At 50.8% G+C, this 21011-nt stretch overlaps 1 protein-coding gene across 1 annotated transcript; it reads left to right on the top strand.

The window, feature by feature from the left end:
* Nucleotides 1–13541: 13541 nt before the first annotated feature.
* On the top strand, nt 13542–15837 carry LOC119937567 (basic proline-rich protein-like). Its single transcript, XM_038757123.1, has 3 exons — nt 13542–13595; nt 13710–14241; nt 14681–15837. The coding sequence occupies exons 1-3, from the start codon at nt 13542–13544 to the stop codon at nt 15835–15837; spliced, it is 1743 nt and encodes a 580-aa protein (XP_038613051.1).
* The last annotated feature ends 5174 nt before the right edge of the window (nt 15838–21011 follow it).

Genomic DNA, 21011 nt, shown 5'->3' with positions numbered 1-21011 from the left:
AGTAAATACCATTATTACTAGTCATTAGGAAACTTTTCCTTATAACATTTTGGGCTTCCTGATTTCTCACTGCTCAGCATGAAGCTATCATAAATAATGTAGGTGCACTACAACTTCTCTCTTTAGTGAGAAATGAAATTTTCCCTTCCAACTTGGAAATGTTTCCTCTTCTCAGAGAAGACTTTGATGTCTTTGCGTTTCATTAATTTATACAGGGTTTCATAAAAAGCTTTTTTTTAGCAAGCAGAGCACAAAGTTGTAATTACTGCGAACTCAATATAGTCAGTTTGAAAATTATATTTTAAAACTCCAGGCAATCACCAGAGATGAAAGAATACAAGTTTTACCCCTTTAATGAGAGATGATTTACTGCTAAGTAATTTTAATAAGCTGGTGTTTTTCTTGACATTTGCTTCGTGTATAAGCTTATTTTAGGTACTTTACCTAAATCTCTTGTGGCTTAGGAGTTCATCAATACTTCAAAGCTTCACTAAAATCTTGTGCATTTCACTAGATTGATATCAGTGACATTCCCTGACAAACATCTTTTGGAAGGATTGCAGGGGGGGGACTAGAATAATTGGTTAGACAAAACCTTTAATCAACAAAACCTTTAATCAACTGTCTAACCTGTGCAATGCAGTATCTGCTTCCCAGAATTCCAGGTTCTAAATGAGGAAACAAATATGGAAAGCGCTTCAGTGGCTAGTCAAATAGTTCAGGTGGACTTCAAACCTATATTTGCCTCCATCTCTATATGTTGCCAACTTGTACTTCCCAAGCGCTTAGTACAGTCCTCCGCATATAGTAAGCGCTCAATAAATACGATTGAATGAATGAAAGAAATTGTATATTGGGTCATGAACAAAGATGTTTCTAGTCAAAATTGGGCTTTAAAGAAGGTGGTCTGCCCCTTTATATCAACTGAGAAATTTCCATGAGTTTGGGGAAAAATATTTTTAATCTATGCACTCAATAAGCCACTCATTATTAAATTTAGAGCAAGAAGCAAGCACCTGAATTACCAATGAAGGTCAGGAAAGTGATCTAGACTCTCAGCTCAGCTATCACCCATCCTGCTTCCACCCTTTAAATTATGACTAAACATCTGTTTAATCCTTCGAGACTCTCAGATCCTTTGACAAGAAACATGTGCACTAATTCTGTGGTGTTTTTCTCACTCAAGCACTTAGTACAGTGTTCTTCACTCAGCAAGTGTTCAGTAAATACCATTAATTCATCAGTTTGCATAGATGTATAAGTTCATAACTGTCATATGCAATTTTTGTCAATACATGCTAGTCTTACGTCTCCCACTGGCTTGGAAGATCCTCGAGTGGAGTGACTAAATGTTCTTTCACCCTTATGCATTTATAAGCACTTAGTACAGTGCTCTGCACATAGTAAGTGCTTAAAAATATGATTGAATGAATGAATCAATACTAATTATTAATAATAACTGCTGTGTGTTAAGCGCTTACTACTCTCCAAGCACTGTACTAAACTTTGGAGTACAGCTGAGACTGTGAGCCTGTTGTTGGGTAGGGACGATCTCTATATGTTGACGACTTGTATTTCCCAAGTGCATAGTACAGAGCTCTGCACACAGTAAGCGCTCAATAAATACAATTGAATGAATGAATGCCAGATACATCTAGTCAGACCCAATCCCATCCCTTCTGGGGCTTATAGTTTTAAGAGGAGGAAGAATATGTATTTAATTCCCATTTTTTTAGATGAAGAATTTGATGCAACAGAGAAGTGACTTACCCAAGGTCACACAGAAGTCAAGAAGCAGAGCCAGGTCCTCACCATTTCCACTAAGTCATGCTGCTTGCCTGAGCACTTAAGTGCAAAGCACTGTACTAAGAGCTTGGGGAAGTGCAATGGAGCTGTTAGACGCCAGCCTTCAAGGGGGTTAAAAATCTAACTTGCCCACTGTCGTCGAGTGGAGTGCTCTTTTAATTGTGTGCAGGTAGAAACTGGTGTTGAATCGTGAGCATCAAAGATATGGATTATGTCCTTCAGTCAAACACGGCAGTTTGAAACAGCTGTTCTAAAACACATTACTAATCACCAAAGAGGGGAGTGGAGAGGGAGGCATATTGGGCCCTAAGCCCAGGATACAAGCTGTTCTGCTGGTTATTAAAACACTCTTCCTATTTTCATTGCTAGCTCGCCACGATAACAGAGAAAGGTTTGGACTGAAAAAGCCAAGGATTTGTCTCTTTCATTTCCCCCACGACTAATCTGCCTATCAGCATTCTAGGAGCTACACTGCTCTCAGAAAGCCTTGTGACTCAGCCATTCCAAATCTAAATGATTTGCTGCTTGGTAGCTTCACCTATTTCCCTTGGCAGCTATGTCCTCATTTATATCCTGATAATTTCCTGAACACAAGCAGCTTCTAATATCCCCAGCCTCCTCTTCTTTCGGCTGTAGTTTACGGCCAACAGTTTTATCTGGCCACACTACAAGGAAGAACAAATTGTATGTCACCCCATATGGATCCAACTCCTCAGTAATCCAAGTCTTTTCTGAAACATTCTTTTCCTCTCCAGAAGAGAAATAGGAGATGTAAATTTGACTTTGTTCATTTTAATACCCTTACCACTACCAGCAGTCCTCCAACTCCTCCATATCGGCTTGGAGATAAACACAGGCATACAAATGGGCTCTGTCTCACTATCGACACCCCAATATCTCTCTCTTGCCCCCACTTTCCTGCCCATGGCAGTCAGGAATTATCTGACATAAGGTGAACATCTGTTCTTGGACCAACATTCGAATTTCCTCTGCCATCTCTCACTGCCTCGCCATGATCCTCCAAACAGCTCAGCCAGTCCGGAAGACTGGAAATGCCCTCTCTTTGGGTTGGAGTCCAACTTTAGTCTGAAATGGTTATAAATGTTACCATAAAAAAAGATTATAGATTTCAAACCACCTCAATTGATCTTAATGGTCTTGAAAAAAGATAAAACGTTTTTGGTCATAATAAAGGTTTCATAAACCTCAAAAAAAAAAAGAAATCAACCATGGGAGAGCAATTAGGAATGAAGAGTCAAACTCAAAAAATGATGTTGCCATAACAACAATATACAATTCTTTGAAATGTAAAAATAAAACATACAAAATGAGGACTGAGAAAAATGTATGCAAGGAGGCCAATAGATAGTGGCTTAGTCTCAGGTCAGATGCTGTTCTCTTGAAAGAATGGGATAGGGTTTCCTGTCTGGAGCAAGACAAGGCTCAGAAAAGGAGGATCCAAACAAAACCGCTGGTGAAAGGACTGATTGCGGTGCTAGTGGTCTGTGGATTGTCACTCATGCCATCTCGTACTTGTCAGTCATGTTTCCACTGGGGCTCAGACTGCAAAGAGCAAGTAGGTGGGCATATGACAATGCAAACTGCACATACAGTCTTTTCACCCCATCAGTACACTGCCACTTTCAATATATAAACATGCCCCTTCCTTCCCCAATACTTAAATACAACAAGCATATGTGAGTTGTAGGTTTGCACACAAAAAAATTATTTTCTGGGGAGGGATCTAATACTGGCTGTAGGTGAAGCTGGCATAAGGTCTGTGGATACACCCAGCCCCACCAGGACACTAATTTTGGCTTTAGCAGGAAGCTTCTTTTTATTTAATAATAATAATAATGATAGTGGCATTTATTAAGCACTTACTATGTGCAAAGCACTGTTCTAAGCACTGGGGAGGTTACAAGGTGATCAGCCCCATGCGGGGCTCACAGCCCTAACCCCCATTTTACAGATGAGGGAACTGAGGCACAGAGAAGTGAAGCAACTTGGCCAAAGTCACACAGCTGACAAGTGGTGGAGCCGGAATTTGAACCCGTAATCTCTGACTCCAAAGCCGGTGCTCTTTCCACTAAGCCACGCTGTATTTAGATTCAGTTGGTGAATCAGATGTTCTATGCCAACCCTCTACAAGAGGCTGGGTGATTCCAGATAGAACTCAAGTGCTCAGCCCCAAACTGATGATCCCTACTGCCTGTACAGTATTTGTTAAATGCTTACTATATGCCAGGCATAGTAAGCTCTGGGGTAGATACAACATAATCAGGTTGGACACAATCCCTGTTCCACACAAACCTTAATCCCCCTTTAACATATGAGGTAACAGGTACAGACAAGTTAAGCCCCTTGCCCAAGGTCACAAAGCAGACAGTTGGTAGAGCCAGGGTTAGAACCCAGGTACTCTGACTACCAGGCTCCTGTTCTTTTCAATAGGCCATACTGCTTTTCTACTTCCCTTTTCTTTGAGGAGTCTAGTTACAGAATGCAGGCCTGCAGTCTGAGGTCTGTGGGTGGGTCCAACACCACTTGTCTCCTTCCATTTCTTAACAATCCTCCTTCCAGTGCCCAGGGTGCCCCCATTCCCTGGCACTGAAACGCACCTTGTCAGTCACTAGAATGACCCCTGTGATTCTCACCTTCACTCTCATCCCTTCAGACGAGAAAGCCCCATGGTGGATTCTGCAGCCTGCTCATCTATCTGCTCATGGAGAAGCAGCATGGCTCAGTGGAAAGAGCCCGGGCTTTGGAGTCAGAGGTCATGGGTTCAAATCCCAGCTCTGCCAAATGTCAGCTGTGTGACTTTGGGCAAGTCACTTCACTTCTCTGGGCCTCAGTTCCCTCATCTGTAAAATGGGGATGAAGCCTGTGAGCCACCCGTGGGACAACCTGATTACCTTGTACCCACCCCCAGCGCTTAGAACAGTGCTTTGCAAATAGAAAGTGCTTAATAAATGCCATTATTATCATTATTATTATCTGTGGTCTCCTTTGTCCACTGCCAACAGATACCTAGAGAGCAGGACAGCGTGAATCAGACCCACCAGGGAGTGCCTAAAGCCCTATCTGATTCAAAGCAGGAGAGGATCTCCCCGGGGCCGGTGGGGAGATCTTGATCTTCCTGTTTTCAACGGAAGTGTTTTCATAGTCTCCGGTGTTTATGCAGGGGGATGGCTGGTCACATTAGAGTCGATGTCCAGGGGCGGTGAGAAAGCTGTGGCTGGGGTGAGGACATTTTAAAATAAGTTCAATATGGAACAAAGTGTGATTTGGGGAAGGAAAAGAGATAAAAAAAATATAGGCCTTTTTGAGCTCGGGAATACCTAGACAGCTTTATTTAGCCAAACCAAGTTCTAGATGTGGAAGCGCAAGTAGGGGAAAGGAGGTAGAAGTTGAGGCAACAAAAGCACAACCTCTTACTCACTGGTATCAAATCTCCTGTAGCTCTGAAGTCTCCACTTTGCCTGGTCACCTCAGCTGTTTTCCTTGCCCTAATTCAGTTCTTCAGGTGGAATCCAATCTTTCACTTTAGGTTCAAAATCAGAGTAAGTAGTAGCTGGACCAGACTAGGGCTAGGCAGGTCCCTTCCACACTACCTACAGCAGCAAATCCCAAGGGCTGAAAGCATTTTGAGAAGCCGCCTGTTTCTTCCCCTGTCTCTAGCCAGCCATTCTTTAATTCCCAAACAGCCAGGAAGAATCATTCAGTGAGGTCAGAAACCCTGTAGAAGGAACTGTACCAAGGCTGGTTAGAATTTCTGCAGTCCTTTTCCTCAGGCTCAGGAAGCAGAGCTGCTTGACATTCAGTAAACTGAAACTCCCGGTGGACCTGATGGCCTCTACATAGCAGGGCCAGTCCCTGCTGCACTGACTACCCCTGAAGACTCAAGCTCAGAGATGGGATTCTGCAGGTCATCTTGATCAAAATGCCTTGACTTGAACCTCACCACAAAGCCAAGGGCTCACAACATAGTCAAGATGGAGGACAGGCAAAAGGTAATTAGGAACCAATCAATCGTATTTATTGGAGGCGGTCTCAGGGAAAGAACATGGGCCCAGGCATCCGAGGATCTGTGTTTTAATCTCAGTTCTGCCACTTACCTGCTGTGTAACCTGGAGCGAGTCACTCAATTTCTCTGTACTTCTGTTTATTCTTCTGTAAAATGAAGATTAAATTCCCATTCTCCTTCCTTTGACTTTGAACCCCTTGTGGGACAGGGACTGAGTCTGAAATAATTATCCTGTGTCTACCGTAGCACTTATTTCAGTTAGTGTTTGGCACATAGTAAATGCTGAACAAATACCACAAGTAACTGAGCCTCTACTGAGGACAAAGCACTGCACTCTGTGCTCGGCAAAGTACAACAGAAGCAAAATACTAGACCACTAAACCAATGAGAACCACGAAGGATGGCTGTGGGGTTACTATCAGTAGTCTTCTCAACCTGCTAAAGACAGCTGCCACATTATAAAGTGAATGTAATCCTGTTGCTGATGAAACAAAGTGCTTGGTGATTGTTCTATAAATGGGATAGCTTGGGACAGAGAATTAGCCAAATGTATTCTCCCACTAGAGCTGGGGAATCTTATGAGAAGATAAGAGCATTGAAATAAGTTGTGTCTGATTACTGTTACTTTCAATTTTGATTCTTTTCAAACTCTAACCTTCACACCACAAAAAAAATAGTTATCACAAAGACCAAGGGTGATCTATTCTAGAGTTAACTTGATGTCCCAGCTTTTCCACAGCTGGTTTTTAAAAAATTGCAAGATGTCTTAAAATTATACTTCCATTTAAATTAAAATTCATTTGAGAATGTAAAAACAATCAACTTGTAACTTCTCCCTATTTCCAGATGGTCCCCATAATCAAGACTGTATCCTATTACCTGGCAACATAGTCGGTACTACTGCAGATAGATCATTAATCATAGTATTATCAAAAATTGGTAGATTTCCTGGAGGTATATCTTGACTGAGATTAAAAATAATTAGATATATATATCCAGTAAAACTTGGAATAGTCTACCAAATAATTTTTTAAAAAATCCAATTAAACGTATTTCCCCAGGCACCCAGCTAAAATAGTTCAATAAAATACCAACCTGCTTATCCATCACACCGTTCTTTCTCTAATTTCAGAAATGAAGGTATCCTTTATTAGAGCTCTTTTATATCTGTGGGAAAAAATAAATCACTCAGTAGATACTCAATTGCTCACTTTTGGGGGTTATAAGGAGGGTGAGTTTCATTAGTTTTCCTAAGACTTTTAAAACAAAGACACGTTTACCTGAAAGGAACAAAGTGTACCATTTGGCTACACCTTTCAGAATTCTCATTTTCATCAGAGAGTCTGGATGGGAATCAGTAATTTTTAAATATTTCCTTTGCCCAAAATGATTGTGTAACTTTTTATTCATTTTTTTTTTGGCTGCTGACTTGAGCACAGCAAATTCTAATAATTCTGTCTGCTCCTGTCCCTCATTATGCAGTTCTTCTGCTCCTCCTGGCTAGATACGGGCAAGTGCTCTCCTGAAGCCGACTATTAATCTGTTCAAAAGACAAATTAAATGTCCCCACTTTGCCAGCTGAGATTTCACTTTTCAGCCTGATTGCACTGTTTGGGGGAATTCCTGAATGCAGACTACAGTTAAACTTTTGCCCCTGAAGACTCTGAGACATAAAGGAAAGGGGAAACCCACGCTCTGTTTGAGAATCAAACTATTCCAATCATTCTCTAAGCTGTAAGTTTGTTCTGGGCAAGAAATATGTCTACCAACTCTGCTATACTGTACTCTTCCAAGTGCTTAATACAGTGCTCTGCACACAATAGTGCTCAATAATATGTTTGATTAATTCACCTTGTCCTTCCCTACACTTTTTGCACATTACTTATGTTTCTCAACACATCCCATCACTACAGGCTCTCAGTTACCTGAAGACTGAAAGCCAACAGCAATGTAAATGCCACAACAGCATGACTGATGGAATCAAATAGGGAACAAGAGACTTGGAAGCAAACAGCCAATAATATTAAATGAGACAAGCTCATTAGTTCATTCATCTTTGTGTAAAGACAACCATTCATAATCCTTGTGCTTCACACAAGAGACAGAACATTTAGAGAAATGGCAGTAGGATTTCCCTGTTGATTTTGATTTTTCCCTGGGTGCTTTGAAAGAATATCTGCATAAAGCTGCTTTTCTCCCATTGACCTCTAATGATGTCCTCCTCAGGAAATTACTAAGCATTTGGGTGAGTATGTGCTCAATTTGGGCAAAGGCTCAGGTGGTCCTTGTGCTCAAATTGGGCAGAGCCTCAGGTGGCTGTTCACTTTCCTTAAATTGTAAATTAGATTTTTTCCCCATTATCCAATAGGTCACTGTGATGAATAACAGTCTTCAAAAGAATCTGTCCATTCATATAAATATTTTTAAAAGGTAAGTCCTTTGTCTACTGGATTGCATTGTACCCACCCCATCATTTTACACAGTGCTTGGCACACAGTAAGCATGCAAATTCGTGGTGTTCCATATTTTTATATCTATAATTCTATTTATTTGTATTAATGCCTGTTTACCTGTTCTGATGTCTGTCTCCCCCCTTCCAGACTGTACATCCGGTGCAGGCAGGGATTGTCTCTCTTTACTGCTGAATTATACTTTGCAAGAGCATAGTGCAATGCTCTGCACACAGTAAGCACTGAAAAAATACGATTAAATGAGTGAATACCACAACCACTATTGGACCAGAGAACATACGTATGTTGGGGGTGAGAGGGAGGGAGAGGTTAAGAGACCTGGGACGTTTATGGTTTTTTGTTTACTTTGTGCACTAACATTTCAGGTCCTCAACTTGCCTATAAATGTGAAAGGGTGATTTCCCTTTTATTTGCCAAACCGGCCATTCTAATTCAAGAATGATCAAATTCTGCTTGTGACAAAGCCCTTCCCACCCTGTTTCCCAAAGAGCTTTATTAAACTTTCTTTGGCCTCAACAGAGCTATTTAAGTTGACTGCACTAGGAATTAGAATTTTCCAAAGGAACTTTCCACTTGAAAACCAATTCCATGACATCGGACCTCAAACTCCTGTCCAGGTTATCAACATGTAAACCTGCCCCCGAGTCTACCTCAGGAACCCTAGGGTCAATTATTTGCCCTGATTGATAGTGAGTGTTTTTGGTTCTTAAGTCCTGCCCCAGATTGGTAGCCTTTAGATGGGAGGCAGGCAGAAGCAAACTCACATGTCAGTGGTTCATTCCTTCATTCATTCAATCATATTTATTGAGTGCTTGCTGTGTGCAGAGCACTGTACTAAGTGCTTGAGAAGTACAAGTCAGCAACATATAGAGACGGTCCCTACCCAACAATGGGCTCACAGTCTAGAAAGGGGAGACAGACAACAAAACAAAACATATAGACAGGTGTCAAAATCGTCAGAACAAATAGAATTAAAGCTATTAATTAAAGCTATTGCCCATCCACCTCTGCATTTAAACAGAAATTCCTCACTATTGGCTTTTTAGGCACTCAGTAAGCTTTCTGCTTCCTACCGAACCATGCTGATTTGTTACTACAACCCATCACATTGCCAAGACGCGCCCTTTCCTCTCCATCCAAACCGCTACCCTGCTCGTTCAAGCTCTCATCCTATCCCGTCTGGACTACTGTATCAGCCTTCTCTCTGATCTCCCATCCTCATGTCTCTCCCCACTTTAATCCATACTTCATGCTGCTGCCCGGATTGTCTTTGTCCAAAAATGCTCTGGGCATGTTACTCCCCTCCTCAAAAATCTCCAGTGGCTACCAATCAATCTGCGCATCAGGCAGAAACTCCTCATCCTTGGCTTCAAGGCTGTCCATCACCTCGACCCCTCCTACCTCACCTCCCTTCTCTCCTTCTACTGCCCAGCCTGCACCCTCCGCTCCTCCACCGCTAATCTCCTCATTGTACCTCGTTCTCGCCTGTCCCGCCATCGACCCCCGGCCCACGTCATCCCCCGGGCCTGGAATGCCCTCCCTCTGCCCATCTGCCAAGCTAGCTCTCTTCCTCCCTTCAAGGCCCTGCTGAGAGCTCACCTCCTCCAGGAGGCCTTCCCAGACTGAGCCCCTTCCTTCCTCTCCCCCTCGTCCCCCTCTCCATCCCCCCATCTTACCTCCTTCCCTTCCCCACTGCACCTGTATATATGTATATATGTTTGTACATATTTATTACTCTATTTATTTATTTATTTTACTTGTAAATATCTATTCTATTTATTTCATTTTGTTAGTATGTTTGGTTTTGTTCTCTGTCTCCCCTTTTAGACTGTGAGCCCACTGTTGGGTAGGGACTGTCTCTATATGCTGTCAACTTGTACTTCCCAAGCGCTTAGTACAGTGCTCTGCACACAGTAAGCACTCAATAAATACGATTGATTGATTGATTGATCACGCATACTCCGTTTCTCTAACACCGACCTAATCTCTGTAGTTTGAGGTCATCTCTCCTGCCACTGACCCCTTGCCCACATTCTCCCTCTGGTTTGGAACTTCCTTTCCCTTCACAGGCTATACTCCCAACTAGGCAGGTTGGCTTAATGGATAGAGTATGAGCCTTGGAATCAGAAGGACCTGGGTTCTAATATATATTTTTGTACAGATTTATTACTCTTTTATTTGTACATATTTACAATTCTATTTATTTTGTTAATATGTTTTGTTTTGTTGTCTGTCTCCACCTTCTAGACTGTGAGCCCATTGTTGGATATGGACTGTCTCTATATGTTGCCAACTTGTACTTCCCAAGTGCTTAGTACGGTGCTCTGCACACAGTAAGTGCTCAATAAATACTATTGAATGAATGAATGAATGGAATGCCTACTGTGGGACATTGGATAAGTCTTTGTCCAGAAACGCTCTGGGCATGTTACTCCCCTCCTCAAAAATCTCCAGTGGCTACCAATCAATCTGCGCATAAGGCAGAAACTCCTCACCCTGGGCTTCAAGGCTCTCCATCCCCTCGCCCCCTCCTACCTCCCCTCCCTTCTGTCCTTCTCCAGCCCAGCCCGCACTCTCCGCTCCTCTGCCGCTAATCTCCTCACTGTGCCTCGTTCTCCCCTGTCCCGCCGTCAACCCCCGGCCCACGTCCTCCCCCGGGCCTGGAATGCCCTCCCTCTGCCCATCTGCCAAGCTAGCTCTCTTCTTCCCTTCAAGGCCCTACTGAGAGCTCACCTCCTCCAGGAGGCTTTCCCAGACTGAGCCCCCTCCTTCCTCTCCCCCTCGTCCCCCTCTCCATTCCCCCGTCTTACCTCCTTCCCTTCCCCACAGCACCTGTATATATGTATATGTGATTGTACATATTTATTACCTTATTTATTTTACTTGTACATATCTATTCTATTTATTTTATTTTGTTAATATGTTTGGATTTGTTCTCTGTCTCCCCCTTCTAGACTGTGAGCCCACTGTTGGGTAGGGACCGTCTCTAGATGTTGCCAACTTGTATTCCCAAGCGCTTAGTACAGTGCTCTGCACACAGTAAGCACTCAGTAAATATGATTGATTGATTTGGCTTCCCTGTGCCTCAGTTGCCTCTTCCATAAGATGGGGATTAAGACTGTGGGACAGGGACTCTGTCCAACCTGATTAGCTTGTTTCTACCCCAGTGCTTAGAACAGTGCTGGACACATAGTAAGCGCTTAACAAATAGGTCATTCCCCTGCGCAGTCAGGAGGGGGCGACTCGGCCCCCCCCCCCCCCCCCCCCCCCCCGCCCCAGCTCACTGGGCATTCCCCTGAACAGACACGAGGAGGCACCCAGGACCCCCCTTCTTCCAGGCATACCCCTGCGCAGCCAACAGGGGGCGCCATGGCCCCCCGCTCCCTGGCCATTCCCCGGCACAGACATGAGGGGGCGCCCCGACCCCCACTCCCTGGCCTTTCCCCTGAGCAGCCACGAAGGGGAACACCTGTCAAATGCTCACTGGCCATTCCCCTGCGCAGCCACCAACGGGGTGCCCCGGGCCCCAGCTCCATGTGCATTCTCCTGCGCAGCCACGAGAGGGCGCCCCGACCCCCCCCCCTCGCTTCCTGGCCATTCAGCTGCGTAGCCACGTGGGGGCGCCCCGGCCCCCAGCTACCTGGGCATTCCCCTGCGCAGCCACGAGAGGGCGCCCAAGCCCCAAGCTCCCTGAGCATTCCCCTGCGCAGCCACCAAAGGACGCCCCGGTCCCACGCTCCTTGGCCATTCTCTTGAGCAGCCACGAGGGGGCGACCCTGCCTCTGGCTCCCTGGGCATTCCCCTGTGCAGCCACCAAGGGGCGCCCCGGCCCCCCACTCCCTGGGCATTCCCCTGTGCAGCCACCAAGGGGCGCCCCTGGCCCTCGCTCCCTGGGCATTCCCCTGCGCAGCCACGAGGGGGCTCCCCGGCCCCCAGCTCCCTGGGCGTACTCCTGCACAGCCACCAAAGGAGGCCCCTGCCCCTCCCTCGCTGGCAATTCCCCTGCGCAGCCACCAGGGAGCTCCCCGGCTCCCTGGCCATTCCCCTGCGCAGCCACGAGAGGGCGCCCCGGCCCTCCGCTCCCTGGCCATTCCCCTGTGCAGCCAGGAGGGGGCGCCCCGGCCCCCCGCTCCCTTGCCATTCCCCTGCGCAGCCAGGAGGGGGCGCCCAGGCCCCCAACTCCCTGGACAGTCCCCTGAGCTGCCACGAAGGGAAGCCCCATCCCCCCAATCCCTGGCCATTCCCCTGCGCAGTCACGAGAGGGCGCCCCGACCCCCCCTTCCTGGCCATTCAGCTGCGTAGCCACGAGGTGGCGCCCGGCCCCACGCTCCCTGATCATTCCCCCTACGCAGCCACCTGAGGGCGCCGTGGCCTCCCGCTTCCTGGGCATTCCCCTGTGCAGCCACTAGGGGGCGACCGGCCCCCCGCTCCCTGCCATTCCCCTGCGCAGCCACGAGGGGGCGCCCGGCCCCCCCGCTCCCTGGCCATTCCCCTGAGGAGCCACGAGGGGGCGCCCCGGACCCCCGCTCCCTGGCCATTCCCCTGCGCAGCCTTGAGAGGGCGCCCCGACTCCCCGCTTCCTGGCCATTCAGTTGCGTAATCAGGAGGGGGCGCCCCGACCCCCCTCTCCCTGGCCATTCCCCTGGGCAGCCACGAGGAGGCGCTCCAGCCCCCATCTCCCTGGGCATTCCCCTGCACGGCCACCTGGGGGCGCGGTGGCTCCCCCCCCCCCCCGCTTCCTGAGCATTCCCCTGTGCAGCCACCAGGGGGCGACCGGCCCCCTGCTCCCTGGCAATTCCACTGCGCAGCCACGAGGGGGCGCCCCGGCCTCCCCGTTCCCTGGCCAATCCCCTGTGCAGCCACGAGGGGGCGCCCATACCCCCGCTCCCTGGCCATTCCCCTGCGCAGCCACGAGGGGGCAGCCCGGCCCCCTGCTCCCTGACCATTCTCCTGCGCAGCCACCAGGGGGCGCCCCGGCCCCCCACTCCCTGGGCATTCCTCTGCGCAGCCTCGAGGGGGCGCCCACACTCGCGCTCCCTGAGCATTACCCTGCGCAGCCACCAGGGGGCGCCTCGGACCTCAGGTCCCTGGGCATTCCCCTGCGCAGCCAGGAGGGGGCGCCCCGGCCCCCCGCTCCCTGGGCATTCCTCTGCGCAGCCTCGAGGAGGCGCACCCCCCACCCCCCGCTCCCTGAGCATTCCCCTGCGCAGCCACCAGGGGGCACCTCGGCCCCCTGCTCCATGAGCATTCCCCTGCGCAACCACCAGGGGGAGCCCCGGACCTCAGGTCCCTGGGCATTCCCCTGCGCAGCCAGGAGGGGGCGCCCCCCCCCCGCTCCCTGAGCACTTCCCTGCACAGCCAGGAGGGGGCGCCGTGGCCCCCTGCTTCCTGGGCATTGCCCTTCGCAGCCACGAGGGGGCGCCCCGGCCCCCTGCTCCCTGGCCGTTCCCCTGCGCATCCACCAGGGGGCGCCCCGGCCCCCCAGTTCGTGGGCATTCCCCTGCGCAGCCACGAGGGGGCGCCCCGGCCCCGACGTCCCTGGGCATTCCCCTGAGCAGCCACCAGGCGGCGCCACGGCACCCCCGTTCCCTGGGTATCCTCTGCGCAGCCACCACGGGGCGCCCCGGCCCCCCGCTCCCTGGGCGTTCCCCTGCACATCGACGAGGGGGCGCAAAGGACCTCAGGTTCCTGGGCATTCCCCTGTGCAGCCACGAGGTGGCGCCCCGGCCTCCCGCTCCCTGGCCATTCCCCTGCGCAGCCACGAGAGGGCGCCCCGGCCCCCCGCTCCCTGGCCATTCCCCTGCGCAGCCACAAGGGGGCGACCGGCCCCCCGCTCCCTGGCCATTCCCCTGCGCAGCAACGAGGGGGCGCCCGAGTCCCCCCACTCCCTGGCCATTCCCATGCGCAGCCACGAGAGGGCGTCCCGACCCCCGCTCCCTGGTCATTCAGCTGCGTAGCCAGGAGGGGACGCCCCGACCTCGGCTCCCTGGCCATTCGCCTGCGCAGCCACGAGAGGGCGTCCCGCCCGCCCCCCCCCCCCCCGCTCCCTGGTCATTCAGCTGCGTAGCCAGGAGGGGAAACCCCGACTCCGGCTTCCTGGCCATTCCCCTGCGCAGCCACGAGGGGGTGCCCCGGCCTCCCGCTCCCTGGCCGTTGCCCTGCACAGCCACGAAGGGGCGCCCCGGACCCCCCGCTCCCTGGGCAACAGTGCTCAGCGCTTAGAACAGTGATCAGCGCTTAGAACAGTGCTTTGCACATAGTAAGCGCTTAATAAATGCCATTATTATTATTATTATTATTATTATTATTATTATTATTCCCCAGCGCCGCCACGAGGGGGCGTCCCGGTCCCCCGCTCCCTGGGCATTCCCCTGTGCAGCCACCAGGGGGCGCCGGGGCCCAGGCTTCCTGGCCATTCCCCTGTACAGCCACGAGGGGGCGCCCCGGCCCCCCACTCCCCGGGCATTACCCTGCGTAGCGACTAGGGGGCGCCTCGGCCCCTCGCTCCCTGGGCATTCCCCTGCGCATCACCAGGGGGCGCCCCGGCCCCCCGCTCCCTGGACATTCCCCTGCGCAGCCACTAGGGGGCGCCCCGGACCCCCTCCCTGGGTATTCCCCTGCACAGCCACGCGGCGGCGCCCCGGACCCCCGCTCCCTGGACATTCCCCTGCGCAGCCACCGGGGGGCGCCGTGGCACCCCCCCGCTTCCTGGGCATTCCCCTGCGCAGCCACAAGGGGGCGACCGGCCCCCCGCTCCCTGGCCATTCCCCTGCGCAGCCACGAGGGGGCGCCCGAGTCCCCCCACTCCCTGGCCATTCCCATGCGCAGCCACGAGAGGGCGTCCCGACCCCCCGCTCCCTGGTCATTCAGCTGCGTAGCCAGGAGGGGACGCCCCGACCTCGGCTCCCTGGCCATTCGCCTGCGCAGCCACGAGAGGGCGTCCCGCCCCCCCCCCCCGCTCCCTGGTCATTCAGCTGCGTAGCCAGGAGGGGAAACCCCGACTCCGGCTTCCTGGCCATTCCCCTGCGCAGCCACGAGGGGGCGCTCCGGCCCCTCGCTCCGCGGGCATTCCTCTGCGCAGCCACGAGGGGGCGCCCCGGCCCCTCGCTCCGTGGGCATTCCCCTGCGCAGCCACGAGGGGGCGCTCCGGCCCCTGGCTCCGTGGGCATTCCCCTAGGCAGCCAGCAGGGTGTCGCTCCGGCCTCCCTGTCCCTGGGCACTCCCCTGCGCAGCCACGAGGGGGCGGCCGTCCTCCGGGTCCGTGGCCCTTATTCCCCCGGTCGGGCCCCGGGGGTTGGTCCGTGTCCCGCCGCTCCCCGGGCATTCCCCTGGGCAGCCGTGAGGGGGCGCCCCGTCCCGGCCCGGCCCGTCCCGGCCCGTCCCCCGGCCCCGGGCCGCCCTCCGGCGTGCTTTCCGCGGCCGTTGGGGTTGGGGTCGGGGCTGGAGCGGGAGAGACGGGGATCGCAGAGTTCCGAGGGCTCCGTGATGCAACGTTGCTGCCGCCCTGGACTCCTCCGCTCTGTCGTTGGGCCCTGACATCCGAGCCGTGACCAAAACCTGGCGGTGTCCCCTCCGCAACGTGGCCCAGGTTCGCCCTGTCCTCCATCCAAACCGCCACCTCGCGGGTTCAGTCTCTCCCCCCGTCCCGACTGGATGACTGCATCCGCCTCCTCCCTGATGTCCCGTCCTCTTGTCTCTCCCCGCTTCAGTCTATACTTCACGCTGCTGCCCGGATCATTTTTGTGCAGAAACACGCTCTGGGCATGTTACTCCCCTCCTCAAAAATCTCCAGTGGCTACCAATCAATCTGCGCATCAGGCAGAAACTCCTCACCCTGGGCTTCCAGGCTGTCCATCCCCTCGCCCCCTCCTCCCTCAGCTCCCTTCTGTCCTTCTCCAGCCCAGCCCACACCCTCCGCTCCTCGGCCGCTAATCTCCTCACCGTTAGGCCTCGCTCTCGCCTGTCCCGCCATCGACCCCCGGCTCACGTCATCCCCCGGGCCTGGAATGCCCCCAATCCCTCTGCCCATCCGCCAAGCTAGCTCTCTTCCTCCCTTCAAGGCCCTACTGAGAGCTCACCTCCTCCAGGAGGCCTTCCCACACTGAGCCCCCTCCTTCCTCTCCCCCTCTTCCCCATCCCCATTCCCCCACCTTACCTCCTTCCACTCCCCACTGCACCTGTATATATGTCTGTACAGATTTATTGCTTTATTTTACTTGTACATATTTACTATTCTATTTATTTTGGTAATGATGTGCATCTAGCTTTATTTCTGTTTATTCTGGTGACGACACCTGTCCACATGTTTTTTTGTTGTTGTTGCCTGTTGTTGTGCAGGGACCGTCTCTATATGTTGCCAACTTGTACTTCCCAAGCGCCTAGTACAGTGCTTTGTACCCAGTAAGTGCTCAATAAATACGATTGAATGAATGAATGAATGGCACTTTCGGTTTGGGTTCTCTTTTTGAATAATTGTGGTTGGTGGTACTAATAATGATGGTGCTTGTTAAGTGTTTAATATGTGCCAAGCACTGTTCTGGGTGTTGGGGTAGATGCAAGGTAATCAGGTTGTCCCATGTGGAGCTCAGAGTCCTAATCCCCATTTTACAGAAGAGGGAACTGAGGCACAGAGAAGTTGAGTGACTTGCCCAAAGTCATACAGCTGACGAGTGGCAGAGCCAGAATTTCCTCTGCTCCTCCTCCCCTCCCCATCATCCCGACTCCTTCTGCTCTATCCCCTTCCCCACCCCAAAGCACTTGTGTATATTTGTACATATTTATTATTCTATTCATTTTATTAATGATGTACATAGATCTATAATTCTCTTTATTTTGATGCTATTGACGCCTGTCTACTTCTTTTGTGTCTGTCTCCTCCTTCTAGACTGTGAGCCTGTTGTTGGGTAGGGATTGTCTCTCTCTGTTGCCGAATTGTACTTTCCAAGTGCTCTGCACACAGTAAGTGCTCAATAAATGCAATTGAATGAATGAATGAAATTAATCACCTATGTCCCATCCCAAGTACCATGTAACCAACCCATCCAACTCCTCTACTAGAGGTGTAACTCTCCTTCCCATCTACTGTTCACAGACCCAGGAATCACCATCTTGGATCAATTGCACACATTGCACACTTATTCTGTGCAGAACACAGTACTAAATGTATAATTAGACACAATCCCTACACTCAAGAGTTTAGCAGGGGAGACAAAGATTTAAACAAAGGTTGCTGCATGTTACTCCTGGTCTAAGTAGTCACCATTACCCACAGCGCTTAGAACAGTGCTTTGCGCATAGTGAGCACTTAACAAATACCATCATTACTATTATTATTATAAGTGAGTCCGAGGGTTTAAATCAGAGGCTTTTGGTACTAACGAATTCTGGACTGCTTGATGTCTTCTCCTGCTGCTATACTTACATTGCATAAGAGTGTTGCTCATGAAAAGGTTCTTTGAGGGAGTTTATGGAGCCCCCCAATGTGTTGCTGGTGGAAACCCTGGCCCCCTGCATCACTCCAGAAGTAATAGTAATTATTAAACATTTACTGTGGGCACAGCACTCTACTGAGGGATGGGGAAAAGTAAAAAGGTGGGAAGTGGACATGGACCCTGCCCTTGGAGGGACTCACATGTATCCCTGCTTTCCCCCCTCCCAGGCCCCCGTGAAGCAGGGCACTGCTTCCAAGCTGCGGGACTTGGTGGCAGGAGCTGTGGCAAAGTGAGCCTGGATATTTGATCCTGGAGGGATCCAGAATCAATCAACTGTATTTATTGAGCGCTTACTGTGTGCAGAGCACTGTACTAAGCGCTTGGGAAGTACAAGTTGGCAACATACAGAGACAGTCCCTACCCAACAGTGGGCTCACAGTCTAGAAGGGGGAGACAGAGAACAAAATCAAACATATTAACAAAATAAAATAGAATAGATATGTACAAGTAAAATAAATAGAGTAATAAATATGTACAAACATATATACATATATACAGGTGCTGTGGGGAAGGGAAGGAGGTAAGACGGGGGGATGGAGAGGGGGACGGGGGGGAGAGGAAGGAGGGGGCTCAGTCTGGGAAGGCCTCCTGGAGGAGGTGAGCTCTCAGTAGGGCCTTGAAGGGAGAAAGAGAGCTAACTTGGCGGATGGGCAGAGGGAGGGCATTCCAGGCCAGGGGGATGACGTGGGCCGGGGGTCAACGGCGGGACAGGCGAGAACGAGGGACGGTGAAGAGATTAGCGGCAGAGGAGCGGAGGGTGCAGGCTGGAGAAGGAGAGAAGGGAGGTGAGGTAGGAGGGGGCGAGGTGATGGACAGCCTTGAAGCCCAGGGTGAGGAGTTTCTGCCTGATGCGCAGATTGATTGGTAGCCACTGGAGATTTTTGAGGAGGGGAGTAACGTGCCCAGAGCGTTTCTGGACAAAGACAATCCGGGCAGCAGCATGAAGTATGGATTGAAGTGGGGAGAGACACGAGGATGGGAGATCAGAGAGAAGGCCGATGCAGTAGTCCAGACGGGATAGGTTGAGAGCTTGAACGAGCAGGGTAGCGGTTTGGATGGAGAGGAAAGGGTGGAGCTTGGCAAAGTTGCGGAGCTGAGACCGGCAGGTTTTGGTGACGGCTTGGATGTGAGGGGTGAATGACAGAGCGGAGTCGAGGATGACACCAAGGTTGCGGGCTTGTGAGACGGGAAGAATGGTAGTGCTGTCAACAGTGATGGGAAAGTCAGGGAGAGGGCAGAAGCCCTTCCAGGGTAGACCAGCCAGCCTGGTGTACAACCAGAACAAAGGCTATCAGAATTAGGTTCTTTTTCCAAGCTGGGGAGAAGGAATCCCTCACGGGGGAGTCCTCTTTATGCATCTGCAATAGGACCCATTTTTACTTCATAGTGGTAGCTCTGGCACCGAGGTAGGCCACACATTCTTCATCCTATTTTATACTGGACCATGCAGTTTCCAGCTAGTTGGTCCCTTCTGGCACGGACACCGCATCGATGCCTTTATGTCCGTTGTTGTTTTTATTTTCAGAGCTCAGTCTCAGCTCCCACTGCCCAGATCTGCAGCTCAGAAGTGATGCCCTATTTCCCAGGGACACGGGATGGTTTAGCACAACAGCTCTGGAGCGAATGGGTGGCTCAGCAAGGCCCCCAGAGAAAAACTCTAAGTTCAGGGGGACTCGATGCACTTCAGCAAAATAACGCTTACGGTTTCAGCCTGTGACCTTACGCGCTCGGCTCAGACAGGTGATGTCCACCTGCCGCCTTACACGGGATCCACGCATGGATCAGTGGCCGCCCAGCATGTTGGAGCATGTCTGGAAATCCCCTCAGCTCGTGTCAGTCCTACTGGCAGCATGCAAGACAGTGGAAAGATTCTGCCTGACTTACATGAACACCTTCGGGGGAAATGCAACTCCAATTGTTTTCTAGTCAAATATTATTCATTGCTCGAGTCCATGAATTTCCGAAAGCTGCCGAAGCCAAATAAGGTAGGAGAGCCATCTAGTGTTGCTTGCCTCCTGTTCCAAGTGATTCTGGGGAAACCCAATCTAAGGGATACAAACTCGGAATCAGGTAAGGGTCATTCAGATACGGGAATTGTGGTGAGATTTTACAATATCAGGATGGACATAGCCCCTGCCCCACTTGGGGCTCGCAGTCTTCATCTCCATTTTACAGATGACGTGAGGCACAGAGCCGTTATGTGACTTGCCCGAGGTCACACAGCAGACAAGTGGCAGAGCTGGGATTAGGACCCAAATCCCTCCCTCTGACTCCTAGCTCTGTGTTCTATCCACTAATCCATTCTGCTTCTGCTCGTCCTCCTGCTTCCACTATTTGTAAGTCATTCTTACAGCTCCCTCATTAGATTGGGCTCAATAAATACCACTGATTGATGTCTTCGGACCTAAATGGGGCTAAACTGACCAAGGTGCTGGCCCAGAATAAGGGAGGATAAACTGGGGTCTTACCCAATGAGGTGGGACAGTTGTGGCCACGAGTGATAGGAACATTCTTCCTGGACAATCCAGCCAGAAAGGCCCATCCAATACTATGGCTGCCTCCAGGGCTGCAGAGATGGCTACTGGGGCCACGGTCAGGATCCAGTTTTCAGGTAGACTTGGGGCAGTGGGAGTCTAGAAACCACTCACCTCTATCCCCTGCCGGGCAAATTTCACCCCCCTCATCCTCGCCCCTGAAGTGCACGCACCTCTCTCACAGAGGGCACCACTCCCACCACTGCCGGGACAGAGCTGTACGACTCCAGCAGAACCTTTAAAATCCCAAGGCCTGGTAAGATTTATCATCCCATAATCCCGAGGAAGGAGGCAGCTGCATTATTTTTCCATTTGCAGGGAGTAGCAAGACATTGATATTTCCCATTATATCGCTTACACTTTGCCAAGTGTTTATGTTAGGTGCTATTGTAAAAGAAAGGGGTGGGCCTTCCTCATTTGGGGTGAGTAGAACATCTTGCTGGAAAAATTCAATGAAAGACATTCACTTGCCTTGCCGGACACTTAAAATGAGAATCTCTTGAGCCCGCTGTTGGGTAGGGACCATCTCTATATGTTGCCAACTTGTACTTCCCAAGTGCTTAGTACAGTGCTCTGCACACAGTAAGTGCTCAGTAAATACGATTGAATGAATGAATACAATGAAACCAGTGCCTGAAATCATTATGCTCAATAAGTATGATTGATATTTGTTAATCGCTTACTA

This window comes from Tachyglossus aculeatus, chromosome 15 (genome assembly GCF_015852505.1).
Source record: "Tachyglossus aculeatus isolate mTacAcu1 chromosome 15, mTacAcu1.pri, whole genome shotgun sequence".
Taxonomy (NCBI): domain Eukaryota; kingdom Metazoa; phylum Chordata; class Mammalia; order Monotremata; family Tachyglossidae; genus Tachyglossus; species Tachyglossus aculeatus.
The sequence above is the reverse complement of the archived record's forward strand: the minus strand, read 5'-3'. Positions and strand labels throughout refer to the sequence as shown.